General features: G+C 45.7%; 1 protein-coding gene across 1 annotated transcript in view; it reads right to left on the reverse strand.

Annotated features, from left to right (window-relative positions):
* Positions 1 to 19,556, reverse strand: part of LHX1 (LIM homeobox 1) — a 67,331-nt gene that overhangs the window by 22,719 nt on the left and 25,056 nt on the right. Inside the window, exon 3 of the mRNA XM_063146372.1 lies at positions 12,885 to 13,162. Within this exon, the coding sequence (XP_063002442.1) occupies positions 12,885 to 13,162 (278 nt within the window). The remainder of the gene's footprint in view (positions 1 to 12,884; positions 13,163 to 19,556) is intronic.

The raw sequence follows: 19,556 nt of genomic DNA on the forward strand, positions 1-19,556 counted from the left end.
ACTAACATTAATACAACCCAATAAAAGAATTTCTAGAGACTCCAAACAGAAGTTAGGTGTGTGTATTTGTTACAAGATGTGATTGTGCAAAGAAATAATAATAATAATAATAATAATAATAATAATAATAATAATAATAATAATAATAATAATAATAATGCTCCTATGTGCACACATTCTGCTCCTATGGTATTATGTTCATATATGAAGACACATTATGTACTCATTATATACACATTATTTTCACATTATTATGTATGGACATTATTATTATTATTAACATTATTATGTGCACATTAGGCAAACATCGTATACACATACATTATGTACAAGATGCTATTTTATGCTCCTCTGTATGCACACATTTGGATTCTCAAGGCAGCTACCGCAGAGGACATGGACATAATAAATCCATTGATTCTCCTTGATTCGGTTTGAAAGCCAGGGCGTTCCATGAGAGACTGTAGGCCATGATTGCAGGCCGGAATGAGGAAGATCCCAACACTGCTCCCAACCCCACATGCCAAACCACATCTGGATCTGCTGGGCAGGTTAAACAGAAATGTGTTCAGTACACATGTGGAGTCAGTGAAGGCTGACGACTCTCCACTTTCAGTGGGGCAGTGGATCCATCCTGGGTTTATGTTAGAACCAGCCAGAATTCTAAAGGGGCTATTCAAGGTGCTGAACCCTATCCCCCAAAATAGGTTCAGCACCTTGGATATCCCCTTTAGAGTTCTGGTTCTGACTGAAACCCAGAATGACTTCGCAGCCCCACCGAAATTGGAGTCGTTGGCCTCCACTGGCTTACTGTCTCCCTTTGCAAAGACCCTCATAGACTGTGTTCCAGTTTACTCAAGAAGGAAGTCCCACCATGTGCAATGGGGCTTACGCCCCTGTAAGTGTGTTCAGGAAGGAGTGCAGCCGCCCATTGGGGAAATGGTGACCAAAGAAAGGCTTTGTGGCTACAACATTAAAACAGATTCTCTCTCTCTCTCTCTCTCTCTCTGGGGGTGTAGTCCATCACACCACGAGGGAAGATATGGCTACTCACTAAGGTTCAGCACTTTGAATTGCTCCTTTATAGTTCGAACTGCTTTGGAATGAAACCCAGAGCGGATTCACCACCCCACTGAAATAGGAGGCACCAGCCTCCACTGAGTTCAAGAGGTTGGTTTAAATGAATGCAAGAAAGAGGTCCAGGGGCTCACAGAATAATAAACTCCCTCTTTCCCTTGACCTTCCACATGCCTCCTGACACTTTGTGTGTAAAACAGAGACACTCACAATATTAAGTCCACCTATGTTATTATTACTATTATTTTAAAAATAGTGCCTGTGTGTTTAATTGGTATATATACATGAATTATGCTCACGATCCAGACAGAGTCAGGTATTTCAGGCTGCAATCCTATACACACTTACCTAGGAGTAAGCCCCATTGAACTGACTTACTTCAATGGGATTTACTTCAATCTGCTAAAAAAGAAAAAAACTGGACTGCCCATTTCTAAGTCCCACTAATTTCTAGGGGAGACATGCCTTCCATCGTTTTTGTGTCGGCATGTTTACTCTGAAGTAAGTCCCACTGAGTTCAATGGGACTTACTCCCAAGTAAATGAGTTTAGGATAAGTGCCTCGAGTATTTACCCTGCCCTTGAGATCAATCTGAGCTTATCAATAAATTAGAGGCATCACCCAGCATTTCTAAATCTTATTGATTTCAGCGGGGAGAGATTCATTTAAGCATATATACCTTGGTACTAGAATCAATGACCTAGATTGCATATAATAATAAACCAGAGTACAGGTTGAATATGGGTTGCTGTTGAATCATGGGTTGTTGTTACGTGTGAACCACGGACTAGGATTTAACATGAACAACCCAGGAAGAGCACCCATGGTTCTCATGGGTTATAACCCATAGTTAAACCATAGTGCACTATTTGCATGTAACAACAATCCACAATTCAACAACAATCCATACTTGACCTGTATTCTTGGCTGTTGTTCCGTCTGAACCAGGTTCGCTGAGGTTTTATTACATGCAAACCCGGCCAATCAGAGGTATTAGTGCTTAACTTTTGGACTGATCGTTCATGCCCAAAACAATTCTTTTACAAATTGCAGAGATCTCTACATCTGTGTAAATGTGTGTGTGTGCGAGAAAGAGAGGTTTAATTTCAGCTGTTTTAATGGCCCCTTTTTTAAAAAAAAAAAAATCACCCTTATTACATTACAATTATGGTTCTTGACTTATTTCAATCTACTGCAAACTAGCTTGATTCAAAACACGACAATAAATCTTTTTTTTTTTAAAAAAAATAACAACGAAGGCTGTGATCCCACACATTTACCTAGGAGTAAGTCCCACTAAACTCAGTGGGGCATGCCCCTGAGAAAACATGCATTGGACGGCACGGTAATGTACTGTGCCTATGTGTGTATAATATTGTAAGACAATGGGTTAAATAGAACACTATAAGCAACAGACAGGCACATATATTTGCTTAGAACATGATATGCGATTGCTGTTCAATGGATTTCATCTACTCCCTGTGTGCAGGCATACATTTCCAGCCAATTTCTCTCTCTCTTCTCCCCGGTGACTGCACCTCCAGAGAGATCCACTAAATCCACAGGCAAACAACAAGATTTTCCAATCTTCCAAAAGATCCAATTTTATATCTATATCTCGGACACACATCAGTAGAGGCTGGTGGCTCTGTTTTGGTGGGGCTGTGAATCCATTCTGGATTTAGGGTTAAATTTTAACCCTATTTTTTTTAAGGGTTAAATGGATTTAGAGTCCATTCTGGACTCTAAAGAAGCTATCCAAGGTGTTGAGCTGATTTGGAGATAGGGTTCAGCACCTTGGATAGCTGTTTTTAGATTTCTGGCTGGTTTTGACCGAAACCCAGAATTGATTCACAACCCCACCGAAATCGAAGTCATCAGCCTCCACTGGTGAATATTCACCTCTGCAAAGCATCTTGGCATTTCTTTTATGCAGAAAAAAATCCACGTGGGCATGATTCTTTCTTCCCTCTCCCCACAATATGCACCTCCGCACTTACAGCCCAGTCCAGTGCACATTTACTCCAGAGTAAGCCCCACGGTGCCCACTCAGAGCGCCCTGGGCTGTGTGTGTGCTAAGTCTCATTGAATTCAAAATGGGGCTTACTTCCGAGTAGGCTCATGCATAGAATTGCACGTATAAGGCAAGCAAAGATCTACCACCAAAATAAACGCACCCAGAATAGTTTCTACTAGTTAAGACCTGGGGTTCAGCACCGTGGATAGCTCCTTAGAATTCCAGCTGGTTCAAACTGAAACCAGGAATGGATTCTCAGCCCCGACTGAAATTGGAGCCATCAGTCTCAACTGACACACACACATCATAGAGTTGGAGGACCTCAGAGGTCACCTAGTCCAGCCCCATGCTCAGTGCAGGTTCTGAACCACTGGGCACAACTACAGCATTCTTAACTGATGGCCATCTAATCTCTGCTTAAATACCTCTAGAGAAGGAGAACCCAGAACCTCCTGAAATATTCTGTTTCACTGCTGAATTGCTCTCACTGTTAGGAAATTTCTCCTAATATTTAGCTGAAATCTGATACACACACACACACACACACGAGATTTAATCCAGATCTGTTTTCAATGCTGGTCCTGAAATAAAGAGCCTCTGAGCCTATGCAGAGTGAATTTCCCCCCAGTAAGCCATCACAGTTTCATGCACTCGGATCCTAAGTGTGCATCAGACTCAGACGTCTGCAGTCTTCTACACAAGGTCTTCCTTTCTTCCATGTCCAGTGAACTCAGTGGGGCTGACTTATGAGTAGAGGTGTACTCGGATTGCACTGTAAATAACTCCGGATCCCCCATAGGGTTTACTTTCCCAAGTAACTGTAGACAGGACTGCAGATTTACAGTCTGAGCCTGGCTGTATTTACTCAGAAGTAAACCCAGCTGACTTTAAGGGGTTTACTCCCAACAAAGCTCACGTGGAATTGCACGAACCTGACTATGGCTTGGATCTGGACCTCTGGGCATGCTTATTCTAGACCTGGGATGGGGATGGATATATGGGTCTGCAACTCCTATCAGCAAATGGTGGGGGATTATGGGAGTTGTAGTCCAAAACATTTGGAGTGCACCAGGTTGCCTGCCCCCTAGACTGGACACACTGAAATCAACGGAGATTAATTTTAGTCATGAGTTACTTGTCCCATTGATTCAAATGGATCTACTCAAAGCATGAGTAGGGCTACATCTGGATCCAAGCTAATGAATGCAGGATGTGAAAAGTCAAGGGGAAAAGGGAGTTTATTGTTATGTGAGTCTTTGGAGCTCTTTCCTGCCCAACCTCATCTTCATGGCTGTTTAAAACACCCCCTTGAACTCAGTGGGACTTACTTCTGAGTAGACCAGATGGTGGCTCGCATTAGGAGCAGTAGAGGCTGACAACTCCGATTTCAGTGGGGCAGCGAATCCATCCTGGGTTTCAGTCAGAACTAGCCAGAACTCTAAAGGAGCTATTCAAGGCACTGAGCCAAGGCCCAAACTGGATTCAGCACCTTAGATAGCTCCTTTAGAGTTCTGGCTGAAACCCAGGATGGATTCTTTGCCCCACTGAAATTGGAGTCACCAGCCTCCACTGGATTTCAGCCTGAATAAAATCAGCTCCCAGCAAGTATCCGAATCCACAATCACCTTGGCTCACCCCCTGTGGTCCCTTATCGATTGAACCCCCTGTAAAGAGGCCCTCGGTGTTTTTAGCGAATCTTCGGAATATTCCAAAGAAGGGGATCGATTGGGGGAGGGGGTGCCCCAGGAGCCGAAGTTTGGATAAAAGCGTGTAAACGAACAGGGTGATGCTGACCAGGAAACTTGGGATGAGGAACATGAACGGGAAATAATCAAAGCCAACATATTTAGCCCAAACAGCAAAGAGTCTCATGACACCTTAAATGGCAATAAATATATCAGGGTTTTGTTTATTGTGCATTTTCAGCGCTCCTAAGGATCTTTTCTGTATGTAACCGCATGGACAAACCAGAGGAACTAATTCTGCCAGCACCTCTGCTTTCCACACAGCTAAAACATCCCCCATTTCCACAAGATCCTATTTGATTTTAAAATTCCTCTCTGGAATTTTTCCCCCTTTGCAAAAGATCATCATTCACCATTCTCTTTTGCAAATAATTAAAAGAGAGGTCATTTATCTGTAGGGTCACTATGAGTGTTTATGTGTGGTGGGGAAGGATTATTCATTATTAGTAAATTGGGAGCCAGCGTGTAGCTAGAGTGTTGGACAGACGAGGAAGAGCAGAGTTCAAATTCCAACTCTGCCATGGAGCTCGCTGGGTGGCTGCTAACTCTTGGTCTAAGCTCCCTCACAGGGTCGTTGTGAGGATAAGATAGCAGGGGACTCCACTCCTCAAAAGGGCTAAAAATCTTAGCGTCCTGCTTTCATCGGACCTTTTTCTGTCTAAACATGCCCAGCGCCGCACTCTCATCAAACATACAAGCAAACAAAATGGACCACCGGCTACGGCCAGATGGACTTCCAATAGACAATCAAATCCAAGAAAGACACACTACAATTAAAATCAATACAACAGCCGCAGCGCTAAAGACAACACAACAACCAGTCCTTAAATCTAAGAATGAGGCAAGGCCGCTTGTCAAAGGCCCTCACTCATTCGAAGCCCTTGGCCAGCCTTGGCCAAGCAAGCATTCTCTGTAAGACTCTGTCGTGGTCGTGGTGGTGAGATGCCACAGTGTAGGGGCAAAAACCAATGAGTCCCCGTTTCCTGACACTATCCTTTTTACCTCTAGGTATCACTTGAGCAGTGCTTTCCCTGGTGTTTAGAAATGTGTAAGGTATGACATAAGAACCTAAGAAGAGCCCTGCTGGATCAGACCGAAGGTCCATGGGACCCTCCGTCTGATCCAGCAGGGCTCTGGATGGGAGACACACAAGCAGGACATGAGTGCAACAACACCCTCCCACCCATGTTCCCCAGCAATCGGTGTATAAAGGCGCACTGCCTCTGATACTGGAGGTAACACATAGTCATCAGGATTTGTGGCCATGGATGGCCTTCTCCTCTAGGAATTTATCCAACCCCCTTTTTAAAGCCATCCAGATTGGTGGCCATCACTACATCTTGTGGTAGTGAGTTCCATAGTTGAACTCTGCACTGTGTGAAGAAGTCCTTCCTTTTATTTGTCCACCAACCAGCTTTACGGGATGACCCCGGTTTCTAGTATTTTGAGAGAGGGAGAGAAAAAGGTCTCCCTATCCACATTTTCCACACCAGGCATCATTTTGTACACCTCCATCATGTCTCCCCTTAGCCTCCTTTCTTCCAAGCTAAACGCACTGGCAGTATCTCTCCTGGTTTTTGAGTCAGGAGGTTTTCCTGTCCGGCCTGGAGATGCCGTGGATTGAACCTGAGACCGTGAACATGGAAAGTTGGTGCTCTGCCACTGAGCTATGACTTTTCCCCTAAAATTGAAGTAAGATTCTAGTCCTCATGGTTCTGAAGAAAAGGTTGATTTAAAAAGAACACCTTATCCTGAGTCAGACCCTGGGCCCATCTAGCCAGACAGTGACTGGTAGCAAAGGGCTCTCTAGGGTTTCAGAGAGGAGTTTTTCAAGCCCTACTGAGTGACGCTGGGAATTGAACCCAGAACATCTGCACACAAGACAGGTGCTCTACCACAGAGTTATGGCCCCTCCCATACAGCACCTGGTATACCCAGGCAGTCCTCCATCCAACTCGGCCCAGCCCTGCTTAGCTTCTGAGATCAGACGATACTGAACGTGTTCAGGATGGTGTGGCTGTAGGATGGTGTACTTCAAAGTTCCCATAAAAAATAAAACGAAATAGACCTCACACGTCTGAAGTCTGCCTGCCCCTTGTGTTAATAGCTAAGATAGCTAAACAGATAGATAGATATTTCAGCCCTAGCAGGGTGCCCAAGACAACTTATAGTTAAAACTGGGGGCGGGATTTAAAAAGTTAAAATAGATCAAATTGCAAATGAAGATGAATCTGGTGAAATTCTCTCCTTAAGCAGAGTGACCAGATACAAGTGAGGGCAGGGCTGCTGCAGCTTTAACTGTTGTGATGAAGAAGGAATTTCACCAGGTGCTGCATGCATATCAATGACACCTGCTGAATACAAATGCATACAGACTAAACCTTTTCTATACAACTGTTGAAGATACAGGAGCTCTGTCCTCCTTTCCATATGGTCACCCTACCTTAGGCAAACCATCAGCTGTCCATCTCAGACTCCTGCCCTGTGATATGGACATGTGTGCTTTTCCTTTGTCTGCCCTACCCATGACTGGGGACAGGAACCTTTTCAATTTTAGCATCTGGTTATGGGACTCCCTCCACACAGGAGATTTGTCTGTTTACATCTTGATTTTCTTTTCGCCATTAGGTGAACACTTCCTTAATTGCACCCAGGCCTTTTAGGCCTGCATCCATATTATGCTGAATCATTTAATCACCCGCTCAGTTTCGCTACACTGGAGTTTTATGTTATTTCGTAAAGGCTATGTTGTAAGATGCTCAGAGAACCATGGGGGAAGAGTGGCAAATAAATATTTAAAACAAAGAAATGAACGGCACTGATCTATTTGACATGGTTGTTGTAAGGATGACTGGGATAGTGTCTGGGAAGTGCTTTACTCAGAAGTGTAACTAGTATTGCTAGCAGCAGGAGAACTACCCAGACCCTAGGCAGGATGCAACTGGCAAATATCTTTTGGAAATCAATGGGGCCTGGATGCCATTAACTTCAAAGGGGAGAGGAGGTGAGAGAGATTATCACCTCTGGAGGTTGAAATGTTTGCACACTTGAGTAACACTGCCTTCCAGAAAGTTCCCATCTGGGTCATCCAGATCTGGTTTGAAACTGGGTTCCATCCACGTTTCTTACATACTCAGCCAGTTTAATTTGTCCAGTACACCCTCCCAACACACATGCACACCCCTCTAAAGAAAAATCCTGTTGACCTTAAATAAGGTTGCCACCTACTGTCTAGCAGCGCTCCTGTGCCTTTACCAGCTGTGTGACACATACATCTTCCCGCCCTGCATAGACATACAATTATGGGGGGTTGGTTCGGGGAGATGACCTGTTGAATGTTTGCCTTACAACGAATAAGGTGGAAACTTCAAATTAAACATGATTAAACTTCTCCCACACACAACAGTCCAAGCTACTCAAACATAGTAATGATGGTTATCACACAACAACAGTGATATCTCTTGGGTTGCCAACTTCCCAGCCAGCCACCCTAGCCGTACCTTTAACAACAGCCACAGTAGACGTGCTCATTCTCTTCCTCTCCGTGTTATCCTCACAACAACAAACCTGTGAGCTTCACTCAGCATGCCCCTCACTGCACATTGGGCTGCTGTTAAAATGCACAAGAGCAGGGCAAGTGGTTTTATTCTGGTCAGTTGGCAATCATACACAACACGGCAAATTCTCACTCTTTGTCACACACACGCACATAATCTTTAATAAGAATTTACTCAGCTCACATACGATTAGTGCAGGCTATTTCCCCCCATTTTGCTTCACACATAAATCAACATACATTCAATTATTAAAAAAATTAGCCACACATATTTTTCTTTCTCTCTCACTCACTCACTGAAATGTGTCTGCATGTGCATGGAAGCTGCACATTTTCTAACACACTCCCAATCCAGCAAATGCTGGCCACAACCAAAGGCCCAGTTAACAACTAAATATTTTTTTTGCTCTATCACCTTTAACCTCAAATAATGACTTGTCAAATTGGCCGCCATCGCCAGCAGATGGTGGCCATTTTCATTCGGTTCTCATCACCGCAAACATAAATGCCTTCTAGTGGAATCTGTTCACATGTGCAGCTGCTACTTCAAGCAGGAAGAGAGATTGGGTGTTGCACACGCATGTCTGAAGCTGCTAACCCTGACATCCTTCCTAAGCCTGTTTCGTCAGAAATAAATCCCACTCCGTTCAAATGGGATTTACTTTCAAGTAAGGGTGTTTAGATTACAGTGTAACCCCTATCGAAATTGATGGGATTTGCAGCTCACTTTCAACCAAATTGACTTGAAAGTAAGAACTGATCTACAACACCGGCTTAGAACAAAGTGGGAACAGGATTCCGGGTGGTACCGTTTCAGTGCGGAACGGAGGGGTTGTGTTTTTAAATGCTCCCCCAGCCATGCGTCCAAACTGTGCACATAGAGAAAACATGCACAACGGAGGCAAACATTTTGCACGGCACGCTTTCTGCTGGAAGATTTGTGGAGCGTGTGTGAAGAACATACTATGAGTGTTAAAAAACAGGACAACCCCCCCCCCTGCAGTGTGAAGTGGTACAGGCCAACGTTCTATCACCTAGAGTGCAATCCTATGTATGTTTAGACTGAAAAAAAATCCGATAACTCTCAGCATGGGATTCCCCCCCGTCTTATCATGCATAGGATTGCAACACTTAAATTTATATTAAGGATGCAATAAAATATATGTATTTATATGGGACATGCTGGGAGTTGTTGGACATTTTTCTATCTATGCGTGCCTAGGATTGCACTCTTAAATTTTAGTAAGGGTGCAATAAAATATAATGATTTATACAGGACATACTGGGTGTTGTAGGTTTTCTTCCTGTCTAAAGATGCATAGGATTGCAACTTTAAATTGATATCATGAAGACTTTCCCAACTGGATGCCTTTCAGATGTGTTGGGTTAAAATTCCCATTAACCCCAGCTAGATCATCCTTGGTGTCGACATTACTGAGCTAGATGGACCAAGGGTCTGACATGGCGAAAATAAGGCAGGTTAGATGGGTGAAAGCGAGGAGGAGCTGAGGAGCCTTATGACAAAGGTGTAAGAAGAAAGTGCAAAAGCTGGGTTGCAGTTAAACCTCAAAAAAAACCAGGATTATGGCAACCAGCTTGATTGATAACTGGCAAATAGAGGGAGAAAACGTGGAGGCAGTGACAGACTTTGTATTTCTGGGCGCAAAGATTACTGCAGATGCTGACTGCAGCCAGGAAATCAGAAGACTTCTTGGGAGGAGAGCAATGACAAATCTTGATAAAATAGTTAAGAGCAGAGACACCACACTGACAACAAAGGCCCGCATAGTTAAAGCAATGGTATTCCCCGTAGTAACCTATGGCTGCGAGAGCCGGACCATAAGGAAAGCTGAGCGAAGGAAGATAGATGCTTTTGAACTGTGGTGTTGGAGGACAATTCTGAGAGCGCCTTGGACTGCAAGAAGATCCAACCAGTCCATACTCCAGGAAATAAAGCCAGACTTGAGGGAATGGTATTAAAGGCAAAACGGAAGTACTTTGGCCACATAATGAGAAGTCAGGATACCCTGGAGAAGAGGCTGATGCTAGGGAAAGTGGAAGGCAAAAGGAAGAGGGGCCGACCAAGGGCAAGATGGAGGGATGATATTCTGGAGGTGACAGACTTGACCTTGGGGGAGCTGGGGGTGGCGACGGCTGACAGAAAGCTCTGGCGTGGGCTGGTCCATGAAGTCACGAGGAGTCGGAAACGACTGAACGAATAAACAACAAATTATTTTTTTATCAAAGATTCAATATACGGCAGCTTCCTCTCTTCCTAAATGCTTTGCACGTGATAAATCTTGCAAACCACCCTTGCATACATAATTTTCTTTCTCATAAGAACATAAAAACATAAGATTTTTATGGATAAGACCAAGAGCTCCATCAGACCAGCGTTTTATTGCACGCTCGTGACTGGGCACGCAAGGATTTTCGCAGGTCCCTCTCACATCTTCGTCTGCCTCCCGTGCGCCCCCTGCCCCTTCTAGCCTTCTTCGTGTGACAAAAAACGCACGCCAGTAAGTCCGACTTATTTTAAAAGACGGAAGTTGCCACTATCTCCTGCTGTGTGCAGGAGAAGCAGCGCGGATCAAAACGGGCCACAGAACGGGCCACGTGCACGTCGTTTACTTCCTCTTTCCAAAGAGGAAGCAACGAGGGACAAATGTGCGGGCGGAAAAGCAACGGGAAGCCAACGCAATTTCCCCCCTGCGTGATGACGCTCAAAATCTAAGCAGCCTGGGAATAAGAATGCAACATAAGAACATATGAAGAGCCCTGCTGGATCAGACCAAGGGTCCATCTAGTCCAGCACTCTGTTCACATAGTGGCCAACCAGCTGTCGGCTAGGAACTCACAAGCAGGACATGGTGCAACAGCACCCTCCCGCCCATGTTCCTCTGCAACTGGTGTACATAGGCACACTCTGTCTGATACTGGAGGTAGCACATAACCATCAGAACTAGTAGCCATTGATAGCCTTCTCTGGTTAGGTCTACAGTATGAACTTAACGGCTTCTCTTTAGGGATGCTTATGCCATAGGTAGATGGGGCTTTATCCCGAGGCGAACCCGGGATCGTCCCTGTGCATCCCACATGACGCACAGGGGATCCCGGGATCAGGGAGGGATGATCCCTCCCTTGCCCCGGGATCTTGCCCTCTGCAGCTCCTCCTTCTACCACCACTGTCCTCTGGGCCAGGGTGAGATGCAGGTGATGAAGCAGGTTGCCAGGGTGAAGAGGAGGAGCAGACCCCGGGGACACTTGTCATTGGTCCCCTGCTGCGGTGTGGTCTCTTGGTAGCTGCCTATGCATACCAACCTGGAATGTCTGGAATGCTCTCCCGGAACAGTGATGCAATGTCAATGTTCTCTCTTTTCCACCTTCCCACAACCAAGCTCCATCCATACGTGCTGGATGACAAACCCAGATCCCTCCAGCCATCAGTGGGGATGATGGGAGTTGTAGTCCAACACATCTGGAGGACGTCAGGTTGAGGAAGGCTGCTCTTCCCCTTCAAATCTCTCCGTGAACTCCACCTTCTCCGAGACAATTTATGCTTAATCCCTCAGTCCTCATCCTGGTGTCAAATCCAAATCCATGGTGCCGAAAGGACTGGGGGACAGCCAAGTTCAAATCCCTGCCAAGCCAAGAGGTTCACCAGGTGGCCTCGGGGCCAGTCACTTTCTGTGAGATCAACCTCCCATGCAGGGCTGTTGTGATGATAAAACGGGGTGGGGGGAAACCAATGTACTGAAGTGGATCCATGCTGGCTTCCAATCAGAACCCGCCAGAACTCTGAAGGAGCTGTCCAAGGGGCTGAACCTATTTTGGGGGCTGGGTTCTGTCTGGTTCTGACTGAAACCCAGAATGGATTCGCAGCCCCACCGAAATGGGAGCCACAGCCTTCATTGGTCCTGGGCTCCTTGGAAAGAAAGGCCAGCTAGAAGTACAATAAATAAATTCGCTCACATTCATACCTTTTCTCTCCCCCTTTGTCACGTTCACCACTGTCAAAACGTAAACTGGGAGCTCCTTGAGGACGGAGAACATTTTTTTTCCCCGCGTAAGAAAACCCCCTGCCTGAAACCCTGGAGAGCTATTGCTGCCAGTCAGTGTCGACAATACTGAGCTAGATGGACCCAGGGGTCTGACCTGGTATAAAGCCATTTTCTTTGTCTCTTCTTAAAGCAGCCCTTTATCGAGAACCATGAGGACTAGAAACTTATTTTCTCTTTAGGGGAGGGATCATCTCTCAGTGGCAGAGTGCCAGCTCTCTGTGTTCAAGGTCCCAGATTTGACCCCCAGCACCTCCAAGTTCGGCAGGAAAACCACCTGACTCAAAAAGTCAGCTTCGTATGTAATTGCCCCCAAATTTATATGATGCTTGGAATATCAGAGACTCCGCTGCCCCATTATAACCCCATTGTTCCGCCCTGCCAGGACATTCTCAGTGGTTTCCTGCTTCCGCAGGTCTGGCGTTCCATACCTGGATGACGCGCATGTTGAGGCCGGTTTCCTGGGCGAGCTGCTCACGGATATGCCGGGTGGGTTTGGGGGTGGCAGCGAAGGCCGCCTTGAGGGTTTCCAGTTGCTTGGCCTTGATGGTGGTGCGGGGGCCCCTCCGCTTGGCCCCCAGGTTTTGGTCGTCGTTCTCATTGCTGCCCACCTCCTTGTCAGACACATTGGCGCTCTCTGAGTCCTTGGCGTCATCCTGGCAGGGGTCTTGGGAATCCGGGGACAGGCTGGGGTCGCTGCCAGTGGTGGCTACAGCAATAGGGGGGAGGGAAAACACCCACATATATAAACCATCAAGGGATTCATCATGGTACGTTATATAAACCTGTAATTTCATAGAATCATAGAATCATAGAATAGTAGAGTTGGAAGGGACCTACAAGGCCATCGAGTCCAACCCCCTGATAAATGCAGGAATCCACCCTAAAGCATCCCTGACAGATGGTTGTCCAGCTGCCTCTTGAATGCCTCTAGTGTGGGAGAGCCCACAACGTCCCCAGGTAACTGATTCCATTTATATACCGCCCCATAGCCGAAGCTCTCTGGGCGGTTTACAAAAGTTAAAACCAGTAAACATTAAAAAAGTACACAAAACCTAAAAACCATCAGAAACATAAAAACAACAGTAATTTAGGGAAGGAAGAGAGGTCTGAAGATCACATCACCGGTCCATCTAGTCCTGGGCTCTTCAGTTGGTACCCTTAGACCCCAGGAAAAAGTTTGACAATCACAGCATTCCCCAGACAGCCAAGCTGGGAATTATTGGACTTCTGCCTGTCTAAACATGTGTAGGATTGAACCTGTATTTATTACTTTTTAATTGGGAGACTGCCTGTCTGCAAAGCAAAGGGCTGTCCTCCGGCAACCTTCTTTGAGTTCCAAAGAGCAGGTTTGTAGCTCAGACCCACACCTCTGTCTTGTATATATTCGGTTCTTGGGCAAGTGACTCTTCTTTGAGTCTCTACAGTTTGCCTTCTGGCAAGTGAGTGCTTGGGGGAGCAGCCGCGCCCACCACAGCGGCTATTTTATAAACAGGCAAGCCCCACCTCCTTCGCAGCCATTTTGTGAGAGCACCCACAACCCCCTCTCAAACTTTCCAAATGTTTCCGACTGATCCAAAAAGGTGGGGTGACCCCCTGATCTAGTCTACAGATGGGCGATCTATCAGCTTCTCTCTTCGGTGTCTTCTCTAGACACAGCGGGACTTACTTCTAAGTAAACACATATATATAGTAAAGACAGATTTGGTCTGCAAATCCTAAATCCGTCTTCCTTTTGTCCCAGCACAAGATCACTCTTCCTTTACTTTTGGAATGACTGAAGCCACCGCAGTTTTAATGCTTGTCCCCAAAGGAGGGTTGGAGTCCCTGCACCCTGTTACATGCACAAACATTGCAACTAGTGGCCTACCTTACAGAGCTGTTGTTTGAGAGATAATGTATGATCTTTGATCACCCAGGAAATGAGCTATATAAATATTATATGTATTTGGAGGTAACTCACTCACGTTAGATGACTGTGCAACATGCACTACAGTACAGCACACACCCTGTTACTCGAGTTTTAGAACTCCTGGCAGGGTAACCGTGTTCGCATGGTGCAGAAAAATAACAAAGAGGGCACCTTAACATATGAAGGCTGCAATCCTATGAATGTTTAGAAGGAAAAAAAAAGTCCTACAACTCCCAGCACGTCCCAATCCAATGCTGTGGGATTCCTCAGAAGATCACACCCGTTCCTTTTTCCCAATCCATAAAAACATCAGAAGAGCCCTGCTGAATCAGACCGAGGGTCCATCTAGTCCAGCACTCTGTTCACACAGCGGCCAACCAGCTGTCGGTCAAGGGCCCACAAGCAGGACAAGGGTGCAACAGCACCCTCCCGCCCATGTTCCCCAGCAACTAGTGCATACAGGCTTACCGCCTCTGACACGGGAGGTAGCACAGAGCTATCAGGGCTAGTAGCCATGGATAGCCTTCTCCACCAGGAATTTATCCAACCCCTTTTAAAAGCCATCCAAATGGGTGGCTATCACTCCATCTTGTACTGCTGAATTCTACTGCTTAACTCTGACATTCAGTTGGCTTTACAACTGTTTTTTCTCCGATTCTCAAAGGGGCGAAAGATCTCTCCTAAGTTGTCGTCACTGGCGGGTAAGAGCTTGAGGGCTGGGATTCATTGTGCTTTTGGTTTTATAGCCCTGCCCACTACTGGAATGTGGGCCCCCGAGTGCTTCCCCAAAATTTAATTCGGCCCATGGGATGAAAGAGTTCCGGAGTCCCTGTTTTAAATTCTATCTGGATAACAGGGGTTAATGAGAAGACGGGATACCCTGGAGAAGAGGCTGATGCTAGGGAAAGTGGAAGGCAAAAGGAAGAGGGGCCGACCAAGGGCAAGATGGATGGATGATATTCTGGAGGTGACAGACTTGACCTTGAGCTGGGGGTGGCGACGGCCGACAGAAAGCTCTGGCGTGGGCTGGCCCATGAAGTCACGAAGAGTCGGAAACGACTGAACGAATAAACAACAACAACAAAACAGAGGAAGAGGAAAACCTTCTCAAATCTCTTCTATTGAAATCTGTGGGATTGACAGCTTCCAAATAAGCGAAGATACTACATAAATGAAGATACCATTAGACGGAAGCAAGCCAATTCAGTGAGACTTAGGGGGGGATCTACACTACTGCTTTTAAAGCCCTTTGAAAATGTTTTGAAACCTGTATATGCAGTGTGTCCCGGGCCCCAACAGTTGTCAAAACTGTTATAAAGTGCTTTAAAGCGCTTTAAAGCAGTAGTGTAGATCCCCCCCCTGCTCCTGGGTAATCAACTACAGGATTGCACCATGTCTCAGGATTTGGTGGAACCATGGGGTTGGAATTGGATCCTATGTTTTGGGTTTGTTTGTAAGTAAACCATTTTCAATCCTCCACTTTAACATACTCAAGAAAGGCAAAGTTGTGTTAACAATTTCTCATGCCGGAGTGAGAATTAGTACCGTGTCCCCCTTTCCTCTCCCTCCATCTCACCCCACCCCACCCAAGAAGCCTCCACACTTTACACATGGTCGGTGACACGGGGGTGTGAAACAGACACAAACAACCACACTCCCACGTCTGCCTGGCCAAACAACTCCGGGCCCTGCGAATTTCTTCACCCGGCTTCCAAAACAACAAGGCCAGCCAGGAAAGTTGACCCGAAGTCTCTTGTCTGTCTGTCGCTTTCTCTGAAGGTGTGTTTCTCTGATCTCTCTCTCTCTCTCTTCCCCCCACCCCCCCAACACTTAAAAATGGAAACCCAAGGTTCGAATCGTTCAGTTCCTCTTCCTACAAAGGTTTAAAAGGAAAGGATCATCTACACCCCACTCTGGTCTGCTCCGCCCAATAGTTTGCAACAAAGTGTGGATAGCAAATTCTGCATCACCCTGCTTTTCCTCTGATCTTCTCAGCCTCAGGGTTCTTTAACACCACCCCCTCCTCCGCCACTGACCAGCAAAATGAAAAGGAGTGGACCCATTTCATCAGGCATTGCAGCTAGCGACTCCAAGACCTCACTTCAAATATTTGCCTGGGATGCTGCCAATTCCCTCTGCCCTGTTGAGACTTTGATTCCCACCTGGGAAATAACAAAATGGTCCCCCCGCCCCCATGCTCCTGGATTTTCCCTGGCTTTGCACTTGGAATAAGGAAGTATATGACAGTCCACTTGGGTTGCATCCAGACCTAGCCGCGCTTAGAGCAGACCCACTGAAATGAATGGGTCAACACATACTCCCTTGGGAATAAGTCCTATTGGACAACAGGGCTTAGTTCTGAGTAGACGCTACGGTGACCCTATGAAAAAGAGGACAGGGCTCCTGTATCTTTAACAGTTGTATTGAAAAGGGAATTTCAGCAGGTGTCATTTGAATTTATTTATTTATTTTATATACCGCCCCATAGCCGAAGCTCTCTGGGCGGTTTACAAAAGTGAAAAACAATGAACATTATTATGATTGTTATTATTTATTAATATTTATTTATATAGCGCCATCAAGTTTTCATGGCGCTGTACAGAACAAAATAAAACAAAATACCAAACACCCTGTTTTGTAAAAAGTATACAAAATTTAAAACCATCAAAAATATATATATAAAAAAACAGCAGTATAAAACAACAGTTATAGGCAACGTTTAGGCTCGTGGGCACATTTGGAAATTTGAGAAGCTGCCCTGACGTTGGGCACAAGCATAAAATTTATTTATTTATTTATTTATTAATTAATTATATTTATTTGTATCCCGCCTTTTGCCCAATACTGGGCCTCAGGGCGGTATTACAAAGTTTAAAACATACGTTTTAAAACTTAGGAAAAGAAACAATAAAAAAGAGAAGAAGTTTAAAATACACAACAAAATTCTAAGTCAGTAGGGGGAGAAAAAAAAAGGGGGAAGGACAGGCCCTCCTCGCCTTGGTGTCGCCCCCTTCGGAGGTGACCCCGCTGGTGGTGGACCTGCCCCCAAAGGAGCCTGTCTCTTAAGCTCCCAGTCCCCAAAAGATGTTGCAGCTGGGGGTGAGATGGTTCTGTACTGGGAGCCTCAGTCTGCTAGGAGGCAGTCCTAGCAGAAACAATCCCAGCTGCCAGTAAGGAAAAATAAAAATATTTTAAAAATAAACACTGGGAGGAGTAGGATGTCTTGGTGGGAACCCAAGAAAGTATCTGGTGCTCATTGGTGCTCGTGGGTACCATGTTGCCTACCCCTGTTTTAGATGAATTCTTTTGAGCACATATGGAGAACCTGGTGAAATGCCCTCTTCATCACACCAGTTAAAGCTGCCCTCTTTTAAATCTGGTCACTCTAGTATAGCTCCTGCAGCTTTCACTGTTGTGATGAAGAGGGGATTTCACCAGGTGCTCCACATATACAAATGACACCTGCTGAAATACTGTTTTCTACGCAACTGTTAAAGATACAGGAGCCCTGTCCTGCTTTTCAATATTGTCACTTGAGGCTCAGGTGACCTCAGTGGCACGGAGTGCCTTCTACAAACTCCGGTTGGTGGCCCAGCTACGCCCCTATCTAGACAGGGATAACCTGGCTTCAGTTGTCCATGCTCTGGTAACCTCCAAGTTAGATTACTGCAATGCGCTCTATGTAGGGCTGCCTTTGAAGACGGTTCAGGAGCTGCAGCTCATGCAAAATGCAGCGGCCAGATTGATTTCGGGAACCAGAAGGTTTGACCATATAACACCTGCTCTGGTCCGCTTGCACTGGCTGCCTGTTTGTTTCCGAGCCTAATTCAAGGTGCTGGTTTTGACCTATAAAGCCTTACACGGCTTGGGACCACAATACCTGACGGAACGCCTATCGCGATGTGAATATACCCGGTCACTATGTTCAACATCTAAGGTCCTCCTCCGGGTGCCTTCTCCGAGAGAGGCTCGGAGTGTGGCAAGGAGGGACAGGGCCTTTTCGGTGGTGGCCCCCAGACTGTGGAATGATCTCCCTGACAAGGCTCGCCTGGCACCAACGCTGCTATCTTTCCGGCGCCGGGTTAAGACTTTCCTCTTTGCCCAGGCATATGGCGGCACATCTTAATCACCCACATGTTTAGTTTTTTAACAGTTTTTAATGCTTTATGTGTGTATGTTCTGTGTTTTAGAATTTTAATTTTTGTATACTTGTTTTTATCTCAATTTTAGAATTTCTGTAAACCGCCCAGAGAGCCCTGGCTATGGGAACGGTATATAAGTGAAATAAATAAATAAATAAAATAAATAAATTGGTGGGAACCCAAGAAAGTGTCTGGGGCCATTGGTGCTCATGGGTACCATGTTGCCTACCCCTGTTTTAGATGAATTCTTTTGAGCACATATGGAGAACCTGGTGAAAGGCCCTCTTCCTCTGTTGTGATGAAGAGGAAATTTCTCCAGGTTCTCCATATATACAAATGACACCTGCAGGAATTCCCCTTTCTATGCAACTGTTAAAGATACAGGAGCCCAGTCCTCCTTTCCATAGGGTCACCCTAGTGTCTGGTCACTCTAGTATACTTCCTGGGGCTTTCACTGTTTTGAGGAAGAGGGGATTTCACCAGGTGCTGCATACATACAAAGGACACTTGCTGAATTTCCCTTTTCTATACAACTGTTAAAGAGCCCTGTCCTCCTTTCCATAGGGTCACTCTGCCTTTGATAATCTAGCCCAACAGATCAGAAAATAAATAAATAAATAAATAAATAAAACCAATCCATCCATCCATCCATCCAAGTTGCTCTGTTTAAGCAGGACAGAGCAGTTCATCTCATCAACCAACCAAATTAACCTTATAAAGCTCAATGCGTCTGCTTAGCGCTGACACTGAGACCGAATCAGACCAGTGGAGGCTACATTCCAAGCACTTCCGTTAAACTGTGCTTTGGAGGCATATACTCATTTCTTACTACTACTAGCAGCGCCGGAGCTACTGCTGCGAATACAAAGCACTTACAACCAATGGCATTGCTAATGTAGGGTTTAGAATCAACTAAAATGAAAGCGGTGTGGGCAACTTGGGGGCTTCCAGATGTTTTGGCCTACAACTCCCATGATCCTTTGCCATTGGCTATTCTGGCTAGGGCTGAGGGGAGGGTCGTCAGGATGCCCACCCCTGGGCTGGGGAAG

The sequence above is a fragment of the Elgaria multicarinata genome, chromosome 22 (genome assembly GCF_023053635.1).
Source record: "Elgaria multicarinata webbii isolate HBS135686 ecotype San Diego chromosome 22, rElgMul1.1.pri, whole genome shotgun sequence".
NCBI classification, from domain to species: domain Eukaryota; kingdom Metazoa; phylum Chordata; class Lepidosauria; order Squamata; family Anguidae; genus Elgaria; species Elgaria multicarinata.